The sequence below is a fragment of the Salmo salar genome, chromosome ssa03 (assembly GCF_905237065.1).
Source record: "Salmo salar chromosome ssa03, Ssal_v3.1, whole genome shotgun sequence".
Classification (NCBI taxonomy): domain Eukaryota; kingdom Metazoa; phylum Chordata; class Actinopteri; order Salmoniformes; family Salmonidae; genus Salmo; species Salmo salar.
Window position 1 is genome coordinate 100,586,905 of NC_059444.1, and position 17,500 is coordinate 100,604,404.

General features: G+C 51.7%; 1 protein-coding gene across 1 annotated transcript in view; it reads right to left on the reverse strand.

Moving 5' to 3' along the window:
* Positions 1-17,500, reverse strand: part of LOC106593944 (voltage-dependent T-type calcium channel subunit alpha-1H) — an 81,128-nt gene that overhangs the window by 17,233 nt on the left and 46,395 nt on the right. Inside the window, exons 19-21 of the mRNA XM_045716089.1 lie at positions 12,536-12,687; positions 11,574-11,683; positions 10,662-10,795 (exon numbers count right to left, since the gene is read on the reverse strand). Coding sequence (XP_045572045.1) covers positions 10,662-10,795; positions 11,574-11,683; positions 12,536-12,687 — 396 coding nt within the window. The remainder of the gene's footprint in view (positions 1-10,661; positions 10,796-11,573; positions 11,684-12,535; positions 12,688-17,500) is intronic.

The following is a 17,500-nucleotide window of genomic DNA, read 5'->3' on the forward strand; positions in this document are numbered from 1 at the left end:
TACCTCGAGCGATCCTCAGGACTGTGTCTACCTCGAGAGATCCTCAGGACTGTGTCTACCTCGAGCGATCCTCAGGACTGTGTCTACCTCGAGCGATCCTCAGTACCCTGCTGTGTCTACCTCGAGCGATCCTCAGGACTGGGCTGTGTCTACCTCAAGCAATCGTCAGGACTGTGACTACCTCGAGCGATCCTCAGGACTGTCTACCTCGAGCGATCCTCAGGACTGTGTCTACCTGGAGCGATCGTCAGGACTGTGTCTACCTGGAGCGATCCTCAGGACTGTGTCTACCTGGAGCGATCCTCAGGACTGTGTCTACCTATAGCGATCCTCAGTACTGTGTCTACCTCGAGCGATCCTCAGGACTGTGTCTACCTCGAGCGATCCTCAGGGATGTGTCTACCTCGAGCGATCCTCAGGACTGTGTCTACCTCGAGCGATCCTCAGGACTGTGTCTACCTCGAGCGATCCTCAGGACTGTGTCTACCTCGAGCGATCCTCAGGGATGTGTCTACCTCGAGCGATCCTCAGGACTGTGTCTACCTCGAGCGATCCTCAGGACTGTGTCTACCTCGAGCGATCCTCAGGACTGTGCCTACCTCGAGCGATCCTCAGGTCTGTGTCTACCTCGAGCGATCCTCAGTACCCTGCTGTGTCTACCTGGAGCGATCCTCAGGACTGGGCTGTGTCTACCTCGAGCGATCCTCAGGACTGTGTCTACCTCGAGCGATCCTCAGTACTGTGTCTACCTATAGCGATCCTCAGTACTGTGTCTACCTCGAGCGATCCTCAGGACTGTGTCTACCTCGAGCGATCCTCAGGACTGTGTCTACCTCGAGCGATCCTCAGGAGTGTGTCTACCTCGAGCGATCCTCAGGACTGTGTCTACCTCGAGCGATCCTCAGGACTGTGTCTACCTCGAGCGATCCTCAGTACCCTGCTGTGTCTACCTCGAGCGATCCTCAGGACTGGGCTGTGTCTACCTCAAGCAATCGTCAGGACTGTGACTACCTCGAGCGATCCTCAGGACTGTCTACCTCGAGAAATCCTCAGGACTGTGTCTACCTGGAGCGATCCTCAGGACTGTGTCTACCTGGAGCAATCCTCAGGACTGTGTCTACCTCGAGCGATCCTCAGGACTGTGTCTACCTCGAGCGATCCTCAGGACTGTGTCTACCTATAGCGATCCTCAGTACTGTGTCTACATCGAGCGATCCTCAGTACTGTGTCTACCTCGAGCGATCCTCAGGGATGTGTCTACCTCGAGCGATCCTCAGGACTGTGTCTACCTCGAGCGATCCTCAGGACTGTGTCTACCTCGAGCGATCCTCAGGACTGTGTCTACCTCGAGCGATCCTCAGGGATGTGTCTACCTCGAGCGATCCTCAGGACTGTGTCTACCTCGAGCGATCCTCAGGACTGTGTCTACCTCGAGCGATCCTCAGGACTGTGTCTACCTCGAGCGATCCTCAGGACTGTGTCTACCTCGAGCGATCCTCAGGACTGTGTCTACCTCGAGCGATCCTCAGGACTGTGTCTACCTCGAGCGATCCTCAGGACTGTGTCTACCTCGAGCGATCCTCAGGACTGTGTCTACCTCGAGCGATCCTCAGGACTGTGTCTACCTCGAGCGATCCTCAGGACTGTGTCTACCTCGAGCGATCCTCAGGACTGTGTCTACCTCGAGCGATCCTCAGGACTGTGTCTACCTCGAGCGATCCTCAGGACTGTGTCTACCTCGAGCGATCCTCAGTACCTGCTGTGTCTACCTCGAGCGATCCTCAGTACCCTGCTGTGTCTACCTCGAGCGATCCTCAGGACTGTGCCTACCTCGAGCGATCCTGAGGACTAGACTGTGTTTACCTCGAGCGATCCTCAGGACTGTGTCTACCTCGAGCGATCCTCAGTACCCTGCTGTGTCTACCTGAGAGATCCTCAGTACTGTGTCTACCTCGAGCGATCCTCAGTACTGTGTCTACCTCGAGCGATCCTCAGGACTGTGTCTACCTCGAGCGATCCTCAGGACTGTGTCTACCTCAAGCGATCCTCAGGACTGTGTCACCTCGAGCGATCCTCAGGACTGTGTCTACCTCGAGCGATCCTCAGTACTGTGTCTACCTCGAGCGATCCTCAGGACTGGGTCTACCTCGAGCGATCCTCAGGACTGTGTCTACCTCGAGCGATCCTCAGGACTGTGTCTACCTCGAGCCGATCCTCAGGACTGGGTCTACCTCGAGCGATCCTCAGGACTGTGTCTACCTCGAGCGATCCTCAGGACTGTGTCTACCTCGAGCGATCCTCAGGACTGTGTCTACCTCGAGCGATCCTCAGGACTGTGTCTACCTCGAGCGATCCTCAGGTCTGTGTCTACCTCGAGCGATCCTCAGGACTGTGTCTACCTCGAGCGATCCTCAGGACTGTGTCTACCTCGAGCGATCCTCAGGGCTGTCTACCTCGAGCGATCCTCAGTGCTGTGTCTACCTCGAGCGATCCTCAGGACTGTGTCTACCTCGAGCGATCCTCAGGACTGTGTCTACCTCGAGCGATCCTCAGGACTGTGTCTACCTCGAGCGATCCTCAGGACTGTGGCTACCTCGAGCGATCCTCAGGTCTGTGTCTACCTCGAGCGATCCTCAGTACTGTGTCTACCTCGAGCGATCGTCAGGACTGTGTCTACCTCGAGGGATCCTCTGGACTGTGTCTACCTCGAGCGATCCTCAGGTCTGTGTCTACCTCGAGCGATCCTCAGGACTGTGTCTACCTCGAGCGATCCTCAGTACTGTGTCTACCTCGAGCGATCCTCAGGACTGTGTCTACCTCGAGCGATCCTCAGGACTGTGTCTACCTCGAGCGATCCTCAGGACTGTGTCTACCTTCGAGCGATCCTCAGGACTGTGTCTACCTCGAGCGATCCTCAGTACTGTGTCTACCTCGAGCGATCCTCAGGACTGTGTCTACCTCGAGCGATCCTCAGGACTGTGTCTACCTCGAGCGATCCTCAGGACTGTGTCTACCTCGAGCGATCCTCAGGACTGTGTCTACCTCGAGCGATCCTCAGGACTGTGTCTACCTCGAGTGATCCTCAGGACTGTGTCTACCTCGAGCGATCCTCAGGACTGTGTCTACCTCGAGCGATCCTCAGGACTGTGTCTACCTCGAGCGATCCTCAGGACTGTGTCTACCTCGAGCGATCCTCAGGACTGTGTCTACCTCGAGCGATCCTCAGTACCCTGCTGTGGCTACCTCGAGCGATCCTCAGTACCCTGCTGTGTCTACCTCGAGCGATCCTCAGTACCCTGCTGTGTCTACCTCGAGCGATCCTCAGGACTGTGCCTACCTCGAGCGATCCTGAGGACTAGACTGTGTTTACCTCAAGCGATCCTCAGGACTGTGTCCACCTCGAGCGATCCTCAGTACCCTGCTGTGTCTACCTGGAGCGATCCTCAGTACTGTGTCTACCTCGAGCGATCCTCAGTACTGTGTCTACCTCGAGCGATCCTCAGGACTGTGTCTACCTCGAGCGATCCTCAGGACTAGGCTGTGTCTACCTCAAGCGATCCTCAGGACTGTGTCACCTCGAGCGATCCTCAGGACTGTGTCTACCTCGAGCGATCCTCAGTACTGTGTCTACCTCGAGGGATCCTCAGGACTGGGTCTACCTCGAGCGATCCTCAGGACTGTGTCTACCTCGACCGATCCTCAGGACTGGGTCTACCTCGACCGATCCTCAGGACTGGGTCTACCTCGAGCGATCCTCAGGACTGTGTCTACCTCGAGCGATCCTCAGGACTGTGTCTACCTCGAGCGATCCTCAGGACTGTGTCTACCTCGAGCGATACTCAGGACTGTGTCTACCTCGAGCGATCCTCAGGTCTGTGTCTACCTCGAGCGATCCTCAGTACTGTGTCTACCTCGAGAAATCCTCAGGACTGTGTCTACCTCGAGCGATCCTCAGGGCTGTCTACCTCGAGCGATCCTCAGTGCTGTGTCTACCTCGAGCGATCCTCAGGACTGTGTCTACCTCGAGCGATCCTCAGGACTGTGTCTACCTCGAGCGATCCTCAGGACTGTGTCTACCTCGAGCGATCCTCAGGACTAGGCTGTGTCTACCTCAAGCGATCCTCAGGACTGTGTCACCTCGAGCGATCCTCAGGACTGTGTCTACCTCGAGCGATCCTCAGAACTGTGTCTACCTCGAGGATCCTCAGGACTGGGTCTACCTCGAGCGATCCTCAGGACTGTGTCTACCTCGAGCGATCCTCAGGACTGTGTCTACCTCGACCGATCCTCAGGACTGGGTCTACCTCGAGCGATCCTCAGGACTATGTCTACCTCGAGCGATCCTCAGGACTGTGTCTACCTCGAGCGATCCTCAGGACTGTGTCTACCTCGAGCGATCCTCAGGACTGTGTCTACCTCGAGCGATCCTCAGGACTGTGTCTACCTCGAGCGATCCTCAGGACTGTGTCTACCTCGAGCGATCCTCAGGACTGTGTCTACCTTCGAGCGATCCTCAGGACTGTGTCTACCTCGAGCGATCCTCAGTACTGTGTCTACCTCGAGCGATCCTCAGGACTGTGTCTACCTCGAGCGATCCTCAGTACCCTGCTGTGTCTACCTCGAGCGATCCTCAGTACCCTGCTGTGTCTACCTCGAGCGATCCTCAGTACCCTGCTGTGTCTACCTCGAGCGATCCTCAGTACCCTGCTGTGTCTACCTCGAGCGATCCTCAGGACTGTGCCTACCTCGAGCGATCCTGAGGACTAGACTGTGTTTACCTCGCGCGATCCTCAGGACTGTGTCTACCTCGAGCGATCCTCAGTACCCTGCTGTGTCTACCTGGAGAGATCCTCAGTACTGTGTCTACCTCGAGCGATCCTCAGTACTGTGTCTACCTCGAGCGATCCTCAGGACTGTGTCTACCTCGAGCGATCCTCAGGACTAGGCTGTGTCTACCTCAAGCGATCCTCAGGACTGTGTCTACCTCGAGCGATCCTCAGGGCTGTCTACCTCGAGCGATCCTCAGTGCTGTGTCTACCTCGAGCGATCCTCAGGACTGTGTCTACCTCGAGCGATCCTCAGGACTGTGTCTACCTCGAGCGATCCTCAGGACTGTGTCTACCTCGACCGATCCTCAGGACTGGGTCTACCTCGAGCGATCCTCAGGACTGTGTCTACCTCGAGCGATCCTCAGGACTGTGTCTACCTCGAGCGATCCTCAGGACTGTGTCTACCTCGAGCGATCCTCAGGACTGTGTCTACCTCGAGCGATCCTCAGGACTGTGTCTACCTCGAGCGATCCTCAGGTCTGTGTCTACCTCGAGCGATCCTCAGTACTGTGTCTACCTCGAGCGATCCTCAGGACTGTGTCTACCTCGAGCGATCCTCAGGGCTGTCTACCACGAGCGATCCTCAGTGCTGTGTCTACCTCGAGCGATCCTCAGGACTGTGTCTACCTCGAGCGATCCTCAGGACTGTGTCTACCTCGAGCGATCCTCAGGACTGTGTCTACCTCGAGCGATCCTCAGGACTGTGGCTACCTCGAGCGATCCTCAGGTCTGTGTCTACCTCGAGCGATCCTCAGTACTGTGTCTACCTCGAGCGATCCTCAGGACTGTGTCTACCTCGAGCGATCCTCTGGACTGTGTCTACCTCGAGCGATCCTCAGGTCTGTGTCTACCTCGTGCGATCCTCAGGACTGTGTCTACCTCGAGCGATCCTCAGTACTGTGTCTACCTCGAGCGATCCTCAGGACTGTGTCTACCTCGAGCGATCCTCAGGGCTGTGTCTACCTCGAGCGATCCTCAGGACTGTGTCTACCTTCGAGCGATCCTCAGGACTGTGTCTACCTCGAGCGATCCTCAGTACTGTGTCTACCTCGAGCGATCCTCAGGACTGTGTCTACCTCGAGCGATCCTCAGGACTGTGTCTACCTCGAGCGATCCTCAGGACTGTGTCTACCTCGAGCGATCCTCAGTACCCTGCTGTGTCTACCTCGAGCGATCCTCAGTACCCTGCTGTGTCTACCTCGAGCGATCCTCATGACTGTGTCTACCTCGACCGATCCTGAGCACTAGACTGTGTTTACCTCAAGCGATCCTCAGGACTGTGTCTACCTCGAGCGATCCTCAGGACTGTGTCTACCTCGAGCGATCCTCAGGACTGTGTCTACCTCGAGCGATCCTCAGTACCCTGCTGTGTCTACCTCGAGCGATCCTCAGTACCCTGCTGTGTCTACCTTGAGAGATCCTCAGTACTGTGTCTACCTCGAGCGATCCTCAGGACTGTGTCTACCTCGAGCGATCCTCAGTACCCTGCTGTGTCTACCTCGAGCGATCCTCAGTACCCTGCTATGTCTACCTCGAGCGATCCTCAGTACCCTGCTGTGTCTACCTCGAGCGATCCTCAGGACTGTGCCTACCTCGAGCGATCCTGAGGACTAGACTGTGTTTACCTCAAGCGATCCTCAGGACTGTGTCTACCTCAAGCGATCCTCAGGACTGTGTCTTCCTCGAGCGATCCTCAGTACCCTGCTGTGTCTACCTGGAGCGATCCTCAGTACTGTGTCTACCTCGAGCGATCCTCAGGACTGACTCTACCTCGAGCGATCCTCAGTACTGTGTCTACCTCGAGCGAACCTCAGGACTGTGTCTACCTCGAGCGATCCTCAGGACTAGGCTGTGTCTACCTCAAGCGATCCTCAGGACTGTGTCACCTCGAGCGATCCTCAGGACTGTGTCTACCTCGAGCGATCCTCAGTACTGTGTCTACCTCGAGCGATCCTCAGAACTGGGTCTACCTCGAGCGATCCTCAGGGCTGTGTCTACCTCGAGCGATCCTCAGTGCTGTGTCTACCTCGAGCGATCGTCAGGACTGTGTCTACCTCGAGCGATCCTCAGGACTGTGTCTACCTCGAGCGATCCTCAGGACTGTGTCTACCTCGAGCGATCCTCAGGACTGTGGCTACCTCGAGCGATCCTCAGGTCTGTGTCTACCTCGAGCGATCCTCAGTACTGTGTCTACCTCAAGCGATCCTCAGGACTGTGTCTACCTCGAGCGATCCTCTGGACTGTGTCTACCTCGAGCGATCCTCTGGACTGTGTCTACCTCGAGCGATCCTCAGGTCTGTGTCTACCTCGAGCGATCCTCAGGACTGTGTCTACCTCGAGCGATCCTCAGTACTGTGTCTACCTCGAGCGATCCTCAGGACTGTGTCTACCTCGAGCGATCCTCAGGGATGTGTCTACCTCGAGCGATGCTCAGGACTGTGTCTACCTCGAGAGATCCTCAGGACTGTGTCTACCTCGAACGATCCTCAGTACTGTGTCTACCTCGAGCGATCCTCAGGACTGTGTCTACCTCGAGCGATCCTCAGTACTGTGTCTACCTCGAGCGATCCTCAGAACTGGGTCTACCTCGAGCGATCCTCAGGACTGTGTCTACCTCGAGCGATCCTCAGGACTGTGTCTACCTCAAGCGATCCTCAGTACTGTGTCTACCTCGACCGATCCTCAGGACTGGGTCTACCTCGAGCGATCCTCAGGTCTGTGTCTACCTCGAGCGATCCTCAGTACTGTTGCTACCTCGAGCGATCCTCAAGACTGTGTCTACCTCGAGCGATCCTCAGGGCTGTCTACCTCAAGCGATCCTCAGTGCTGTGTCTACCTCGAGCGATCGTCAGGACTGTGTCTACCTCGAGCGATCCTCAGGACTGTGTCTACCTCGAGCGATCCTCAGGACTGTGTCTACCTCGAGCGATCCTCAGGACTGTGGCTACCTCGAGCGATCCTTAGGTCTGTGTCTACCTCGAGCGATCCTCAGTACTGTGTCTACCTCAAGCGATCGTCAGGACTGTGTCTACCTCGAGCGATCCTCTGGACTGTGTCTACCTCGAGCGATCCTCTGGACTGTGTCTACCTCGAGCGATCCTCAGGTCTGTGTCTACCTCGAGCGATCCTCAGGACTGTGTCTACCTCGAGCGATCCTCAGTACTGTGTCTACCTCGAGCGATCCTCAGGACTGTGTCTACCTCGAGCGATCCTCAGGGATGTGTCTACCTCGAGCGATACTCAGGACTGTGTCTACCTCGAGAGATCCTCAGGACTGTGTCTACCTCGAACGATCCTCAGTACTGTGTCTACCTCGAGCGATCCTCAGGACTGTGTCTACCTCGAGCGATCCTCAGGACTGTGCCTACCTCGAGCGATCCTGAGGACTAGACTGTGTTTACCTCAAGCGATCCTCAGGACTGTGTCTACCTCAAGCGATCCTCAGTACTGTGTCTACCTCGAGCGATCCTCAGTACTGTGTCTACCTCGATAGATCCTCGGGACTGTGTCTACCTCGAGCGATCCTCAGGACTGAATCTACCTCGAGCGATCCTCAGTACTGTGTCTACCTCGAGCGAACCTCAGGACTGTGTCTACCTCAAGCGATCCTCTGGACTGTGTCTACCTCGAGCGATCCTCTGGACTGTGTCTACCTCGAGCGATCCTCAGGTCTGTGTCTACCTCGAGCGATCCTCAGTACTGTGTCTACCTCAAGCGATCCTCAGGACTGTGTCTACCTCGAGCGATCCTCTGGACTGTGTCTACCTCGAGCGATCCTCTGGACTGTGTCTACCTCGAGCGATCCTCAGGTCTGTGTCTACCTCGAGCGATCCTCAGGACTGTGTCTACCTCGAACGATCCTCAGTACTGTGTCTACCTCGAGCGATCCTCAGGACTGTGTCTACCTCGAGCGATCCTCAGTACTGTGTCTACCTCGAGCGATCCTCAGGACTGTGTCTACCTCGAGCGATCCTCAGGGATGTGTCTACCTCGAGCGATCCTCAGGACTGTGTCTACCTCGAGAGATCCTCAGGACTGTGTCTACCTCGAGCGATCCTCAGTACTGTGTCTACCTCGAGCGATCCTCAGGACTGTGTCTACCTCGAGCGATCCTCAGGACTGTGTCTACCTCGAGAGATCCTCAGGACTGTGTCTACCTCGAGCGATCCTCAGTACTCTGCTGTGTCTACCTCGAGCGATCCTCAGTACCCTGCTGTGTCTACCTCGAGCGATCCTCATGACTGTGTCTACCTCGAGCGATCCTGAGCACTAGACTGTGTCTACCTCGAGAAATCCTCAGGACTGTGTCTACCTCGAGCGATCCTCAGTACCCTGCTGTGTCTACCTCGAGCGATCCTCAGTACCCTGCTGTGTCTACCTCGAGCGATCCTCTGGACTGTGTCTACCTCGAGCGATCCTCAGGTCTGTGCCTACCTCGAGCGATCCTCAGGACTGTGTCTACCTCGAGCGATCCTCGGTACTGTGTCTACCTCGAGCGATCCTCAGGACTGTGTCTACCTCGAGCGATCCTCAGGGATGTGTCTACCTCGAGCGATCCTCCGGACTGTGTCTACCTCGAGAGATCCTCAGGACTGTGTCTACCTCGAGCGATCCTCAGGACTGTGTCTACCTCGAGCGATCCTCAGGACTGTGTCTACCTCGAGCGATCCTCAGGACTGTGTCTACCTCGAGAGATCCTCAGGACTGTGTCTACCTCGAGCGATCCTCAGTACCCTGCTGTGTCTACCTCGAGCGATCCTCAGGTACTGCTGTGTCTACCTCGAGCGATCCTCATGACTGTGTCTACCTCGAGCGATCCTGAGCACTAGACTGTGTTTACCTCAAGCGATCCTCAGGACTGTGTCTACCTCGAGCGATCCTCAGTACCCTGCTGTGTCTACCTCGAGCGATCCTCAGTACTGTGTCTACCTCGAGCGATCCTCAGTACTGTGTCTACCTCGAGCGATCCTCAGTACTGTGTCTACCTCGAGGGATCCTCAGGACTGTGTCTACCTCGAGCGATCCTCAGGACTGTGTCTACCTCGAGCGATCCTCAGTACTGTGTCTACCTCGAGCGATCCTCAGGACTAGGCTGTGTCTACCTCAAGCGATCCTCAGGACTGTGTCTACCTCGAGGGATCCTCAGGACTGTGTCTACCTCGAGCGATCCTCAGTACTGTGTCTACGTCGAGCGATCCTCAGGACCCCCTGGGTCTACCTCGAGCGATCCTCAGGACTGTGGCTACCTCGAGCGATCCTCAGGACTGTGTCTACCTCGAGCGATCCTCAGTACTGTGTCTACCTCGAGCGATCCTCGGGACTGGGTCTACCTCGAGCGATCCTCAGGACTGTGTCTACCTCGAGCGATCCTCAGGACTGTGTCTACCTCGAGCGATCCTCAGTACTGTGTCTACCTCGAGCGATCCTCAGGACTGTGTCTACCTCGAGCGATCCTCAGGACTGTGTCTACCTCGAGTGATCCTCAGGTCTGTGTCTACCTCGAGTGATCCTCAGTACTGTGTCTACCTCGAGCAATCCTCAGGACTGTGTCTACCTCGAGCGATCCTCAGGGATGTCTCTACCTCGAGCGATCCTCAGGACTGTGTCTACCTCGAGCGATCCTCAGGACTGTGTCTACCTCGAGCGATCCTCAGTACTGTGTCTACCTCGAGCGATCCTCAATACTGTGTCTACCTCGAGCGATCCTCAGGACTGTCTACCTCGAGCGATCCTCAGTACTGTGTCTACCTCGAGCGATCCTCAAGACTGTGTCTACCTCGAGGGATCCTCAGTACTGTGTCTACCTCGAGCGATCCTCAAGACTGTGTCTACCTCGAGCGATCCTCAGGACTCTCATGATCCTGATGATGGTGGGGTTGATGGGTAATGATGCGTTCATTTTCAGCTCCTCCAGAGTGATGCCCATGATGGACAGCAGCACTATGGCCAGGTCCAGCTGGTTCCACCTGGATACACACACACACACACACACACACACACACACACACACACACACACACACACACACACACACACACACACAGACACACACACACACAGACATAAACACACACAGACACATTTTTGTGTCAAGATCCAATGACCGAGTGAGGAACACTTTGTGTGTGTGTGTGTGTGTGTGTGTGTGTGTGTATGTATGTGTAGTGTAGTGTGTGTAGTGTGTGTATGTGTGTGTAGTGTGTGTAGTGTGTGTGTGTGTGTGTGTGTGTATGTGTAGTGTGTGTGTGTGTGTGTGTGTATGTATGTGTAGTGTGTGTATGTGTGTGTAGTGTGTGTGTGTGTGTGTGTGTGTGTGTGTGTGTGTGTGTAGTGTAGTGTGTGTGTGTGTGTATGTGTAGTGTGTGTGTGTGTGTGTGTGTATGTATGTGTAGTGTAGTGTGTGTAGTGTGTGTAGTGTGTGTGTGTGTGTAGTGTGTATGTATGTGTAGTGTAGTGTGTGTAGTGTGTATGTGTGTGTGTGTGTGTGTGTGTAGTGTGTGTGTAGTGTGTGTAGTGTGTGTGTGTGTGTGTAGTGTGTAGTGTGTGTAGTGTGTAGTGTGTAGTGTGTGTAGTGTGTGTGGGTGTGTGTGTGTATATATGTATGTGTAGTGTAGTGTGTGTGAGTGTAGTGTGTATGTGTAGTGTGTAGTGTAGTGTGTAGTGTAGTGTGTAGTGTAGTGTGTAGTGTAGTGTGTAGTGTGTAGTGTAGTGTGTAGTGTAGTGTGTAGTGTGTAGAATGTGTACCTGTCCTTGAAAAACCTGTGCAGTCCGAAGGCCACTAGTTTCAGCAGGGTCTCGATGATGAAGATACAGGTAAACAAGTAGTTACAGTACTTCAGAGCTTCCTCCAGATACTGGACACACACACACACACACACACACACACACACACACACACACACACACACACACACACACACACACACACACAGAGTTAGTACCTCCAGTAGAAGGAAGAAAGATCCAGAAGACAGAACACTATCAGACCATCATGGTTACCAGTGGTTGGTTGATTTTCATACTTTCGTGTTTGCTATGGTTACCAAAGTTACCTAATTTCAGTGTGGTTGCTATAGTTACCGGTGTGCGAGGTTACTTCAGCTACCTGATGATGGTTGTAGTGTGGTTGCCATAGTTACCTGAGGCTGGTTGTAGTGTGGTGTGGTTGCTATAGTTACCTGAGGCTGGTTGTGGTGTGGTTGCTATAGTTACCCGAGGCTTTTTTAGTGTGGTGTGGTTGCTATAGTTACCTGAGGCTGGTTGTGGTGTGGTTGCTATAGTTACCTGAGGCTGGTTGTGGTGTGGTTGCTATAGTAATCTGAAGCTGGTTGTGGTGTGGTTACTATAGTGACCTGAAGCTGGTTGTGGTGTGGTTGCTATAGTTACCTGAGGCTGGTTGTGGTGTGGTTGCTATAGTTACCTGTGGCTGGTTGTAGTGTGGTGTGGTTGCTATAGTTACCTGAGGCTGGTTGTGGTGTGGTTGCTATAGTTACCTGTGGCTGGTTGTAGTGTGGTGTGGTTGCTATAGTTACCTGAGGCTGGTTGCGTGTGTGGTTGCTATAGTTACCCGAGGCTTATTAGTGAGGTGTGGTTGCTATAGTTACCTGAGGCTGGTTGTGGTGTGGTTGCTATAGTTACCTGAGGCTGGTTGTGGTGTGGTTGCTATAGTTGCCTGAGGCTGGTTGTAGTGTGGTTGCTATAGTTACCTGTGGCTGGTTGTAATGCTCCATGCTCATGGTGACGACGTTGATGCCGATGATGACGGTGATGAAGAGGTCCAGGTAGTGGCTGGTGCACAACGTGTGGATGGTGAGACGAACCGGGGAGTAGTCTGCATAGTAAGGTCTCTGTTGGGCCTCTGGAACACACACACACACACACACACACACACACACACACACACACACACACACACACACACACACACACACACACACACACACACACACAGTCAGGACACCTACATGTAGGGAGAGATACACACAGAGGTGTGGCATGTACAAACAGAGGACCAGAGGTGTGTGTGTGTCTTCCTGTGGCTTGTCATGCCTGGGGGCGTGTCCTGACATCAACTGTAACATTACCAATGACATCAACAGTGACATCACCAATGAGATCAACAGTGACATTACCAGTGACATCAACAGTGACATCACCAGTGACATCAACAGTAACATTACCAATGACATCAACAGTGACATCACCAGTGACATCAACAGTAACATTACCAATGACATCACCAGTGACATCAACAGTGACATTACCAATGACATCACCAATGACATCAACAGTGACATCACCAGAGACATTACTAAGGAAGTTGAGATTCAGTAACAGACAGTAACTATGACATCATCAGTAACAGACAGTAACTATGACATCATCAGTAACAGACAGTAACTATGACATCATCAGTAACGGACAGTAGCTGTGACATCATCAGTAACAGACAGTAACTATGACATCATCAGTAACAGACAGTAACTATGAGACAGACATGGTTTGGGAGTTGACATTCAGTAACGGACAGTAACTATGACATCATCAGTAACAGACAGTAGCTGTGACATCATCAGTAACAGACAGTAACTATGACATCATCAGTAACGGACAGTAACTATGAGACAGACATGGTTTGGGGTCAATTCAGTCAGAAAGTGCAAATTCAATTCAATGATTAAAAAAAGAAAAGAAAATAAGTTTAAAATAATATAACCATTTTTTTTTTTTAATTCCAATTGATGCTGATGTTGATATTGAATGAACCCACAAACCCTGCTGAGACAAACTGGACAAACACGTGAGGTCATTCCCCAACTCCTGCTGCACTACCTACCGCTTGGTGGCGGTGTGATTACTGAACTCTATACCATCTATCTATTGGTCAACGGTCCCAAGCAACGTTCCAGCTGTGTTTCTGAGTCTGCTGCCCATCAAACCATGTGTTACCGGTATACCACTGACGATACCGTCTCATGTTTACCGGCACAGTAGCACCGACTGCACCGTACCGTACTGTTCGTGTTTGTTAAGAGTTGATGCTGCTGTAGGTGTGTAGATCTTACATCATGCCGACATCATGCCCACATTCAGAGCTAACGTAGCTAACGTAGCTAATGTAGCTAATATAGCTAAGGTAGCTAATATAGCTAACGTTGTAGCTAATGTAGCTAACGTAGCTAATGTAGATAATGTAGCTAAGGTAGCTAATATAGCTAACGTTGTAGCTAATGTAGCTAACGTAGCTAATGTAGCTAATATAGCTAACGTTGTAGCTAATGTAGCTAACGTAGCTAATGTAGATAATGTAGCTAAGGTAGCTAATATAGCTAACGTTGTAGCTAATGTAGCTAACGTAGCTAATGTAGCTAACGTTGTAGCTAATGTAGCTAACGTAGCTAACGTAGCTAATGTAGCTTATCTTGTGTCCTGTGTGAATTTAAGTATGCCAACTCTAATTCGCTCTCTCTCCCTCTCCTCAAGGAGGACCTGAGCCCTAGGACCATGCCTCAGGACTACCTGGCCTGATGACTCCTTGCTGTCCCCAGTCCACCTGGTCGTGCTGCTGCTCCAGTTTCAACTGTTCTGCCTGCGGCTATGAAACCCTGACGTGTTCACCGGACGTGCTACCTTGTCCCGGACCTGCTGTTTTCGACTCTCCCTCTCTCTACCGCACCTGCTGTCTCTAACTCTGAATGCTCGGCTATGAAAAGTCAACTGACATTTACTCCTGAGGTGCTGACCTGTTGCACCCTCGACAACTACTGTGATTATTATTATTTGACCCTGCTGGTCATTTATGAACATTAGAACATCTTGGCCATGTTCAGTTATAATCTCCACCCGGCACAGCCAGAAGAGGACTGGCCACCCCTCATAGCCTGGTTCCTCTCTACCCAGTACAGCCAGAAGAGGACTAGCCACCCCTCATAGCCTGGTTCCTCTCTACCCAGTACAGCCAGAAGAGGACTGGCCACCCCTCATAGCCTGGTTCCTCTCTACCCAGTACAGCCAGAAGAGGACTGGCCACCCCTCAAAGCCTGGTTCCTCTCTAGGTTTCTTCCTAGGTTGTGGCCTTTCTAGGGAGTTTTTCCTAGCCACCGTGCTTCTACATCTGCATTGCTTGCTGTTTTGGGGTTAAAGGCTGGGTTTCTGTACAACACTTTGTGACATCTGATAATGTAAAAATGGCTTTATAAACACATTTGATTGATATTATAAAGATGTCAGCTGTAGCAGGGTTTATACTGTACAGTCGTGGCCAAAAGTTAAAAAAGTTATTGACAATTACATGAAGTTGATGCAAAGAGTCAATATTTGCAGTGATGGCAGCCCATTCTTGCATAATCAATGCTTTGAGTTTGTCAGAATTTGTGGGTTTTTGTTTGTCCACCCACCTCTTGAGGATTGACCACAAGTTCTCAATGGGATTAAGGTCTGGGGAGTTTCCTGGCCATGGACCCAAAATATCGATGTTTTGTTCCCCGAGCCACTTAGTTATCACTTTTGCCTTATGGCAAGGTGTTCCATCATGCTGGAAAAGGCATTGTTCGTCACCAAACTGTTCCTGGATGGTTGGGAGAAGTTGCTCTCGGAGGATGTGTTGGTACCATTCTTTATTCATGGCTGTGTTCTTAGGCAAAATTGTGAGTGAGCGCATTCCCTTGGCTGAGAAGCAACCCCACACATGAATGGTCTCAGGATGCTTTACTGTTGGCATGACACAGGACTGATGGTAGCGCTCACCTTGTCTTCTCCGGACAAGCTTTTTTCCGGATGCCCCAAACAATCGGAAAGGGGATTCATCAGAGAAAATGACTTTACCCCAGTCCTCAGCAGTCCAATCCCTGTACCTTTTGCAGAATATCAGTCTGTCCCTGATGTTTTTCCTGGAGAGAAGTGGCTTCTTTGCTGCCCTTCTTGACACCAGGCCATCCTCCAAAAGTCTTCACCTCACACCTGCCTGCTGCCATTCATGAGCAAGCTCTGTACTGGTGGTGCCCCGATCCCGCAGCTGAATCAACTTTAGGAAACGGTCCTGGCGCTTGCAGGACTTTCTTGGGCGCCCTGACGCCTTCTTCACAACAATTGAACCGCTCTCCTTGAAGTTCTTGATGATCCGATAAATGGTTGATTTAGGTGCAATCTTACTGGCAGCAATATCCTTGCCTGTGAAGCCCTTTTTGTGCAAAGCAATGATGACGCCACATGTTTCCTTGCAGGTAACCATGGTTGACAGAGGAAGAACAATGATTCCAATCACCACCCTCCTTTTGAAGCTTCCAGTCTGTTATTCGAACTCAATCAGCATGACAGAGTGATCTCCAGCCTTATCCTCGTCAACACTCACACCTGTGTTAACGAGAGAATCACTGACATGATGTCAGCTGGTCCTTTGTGGCAGGGCTGAAATGCAGTGGAAATGTTTTTTGGGGGATTCAGTTCATTTGCATGGCAAAGAGGGACTTTGCAATTAATTACAATTCATCTGATCACTCTTCATAACATTCTGGAGTATATGCAAGGCAGCAGACTTTGGGAAAATGAATATTTGTGTCATTCTCAAAACATTTGGCCACGACTGTAGAGATATCAGCTGTAGCAGGGTTTATACTGTATAGATATCAGCTGTAGCAGGGTTTATACTGTAGAGATATCAGCTGTAGCAGGGTTTATACTGTAGAGATATCAGCTGTAGCAGGGTTTATACTCTAGAGATATCAGCTGTAGCAGGGTTTATACTGTAGAGATATCAGCTGTAGCAGGGTTTATACTGTAGAGATATCAGCTGTAACAGGGTTTATACTGTAGAGATATCTTGCAGGGTTTATACTGTAGAGATATCTAGCAGGGTTTATACTGTAGAGATATCAGCTGTAGCAGGGTTTATACTGTAGAGATATCAGCTGTAGAAGGGTTTATACTGTAGAGATATCAGCTGTAGAAGGGTTTATACTGTAGAGATATCTAGCAGGGTTTATACTGTAGAGATATCTAGCAGGGTTTATACTTTAGAGATATCAGCTGTAACAGGGTTTCTACTGTAGAGATATCAGCTGTAGCAGGGTTTATACTGTAGAGATATCAGCTGTAACAGGGTTTATACTGTAGAGATATCTAGCAGGGTTTATACTGTAGAGATATCAGCTGTAACAGGGTTTATACTGTAGAGATATCAGCTGTAGCAGGGTTTATACTGTAGAGATATCTAGCAGGGTTTATACTGTAGAGATATCAGCTGTAGCAGGGTTTATACTATAGAGATATCAGCTGTAGCAGGGTTTATACTCTACAGATATCAGCTGTAGCAGGGTTTATACTGTAGAGATATCAGCTGTAACAGGGTTTATACTGTAGAGATATCAGCTGTAGCAGGGTTTATACTGTAGAGATATCTAGCAGGGTTTATACTGTAGAGATATCAGCTGTAACAGGGTTTATACTGTAGAGATATCAGCTGTAGCAGGGTTTATACTGTAGAGATATCTAGCAGGGTTTATACTGTAGAGATATCAGCTGTAACAGGGTTTATACTATAGAGATATCAGCTGTAGCAGGGTTTATACTATAGAGATATCAGCTGTAGAGATATCAGCTGTAGCAGGGTTTATACTGTAGAGATATCAGCTGTAGCAGGGTTTATACTGTAGAGATATCAGCTGTAGCAGGGT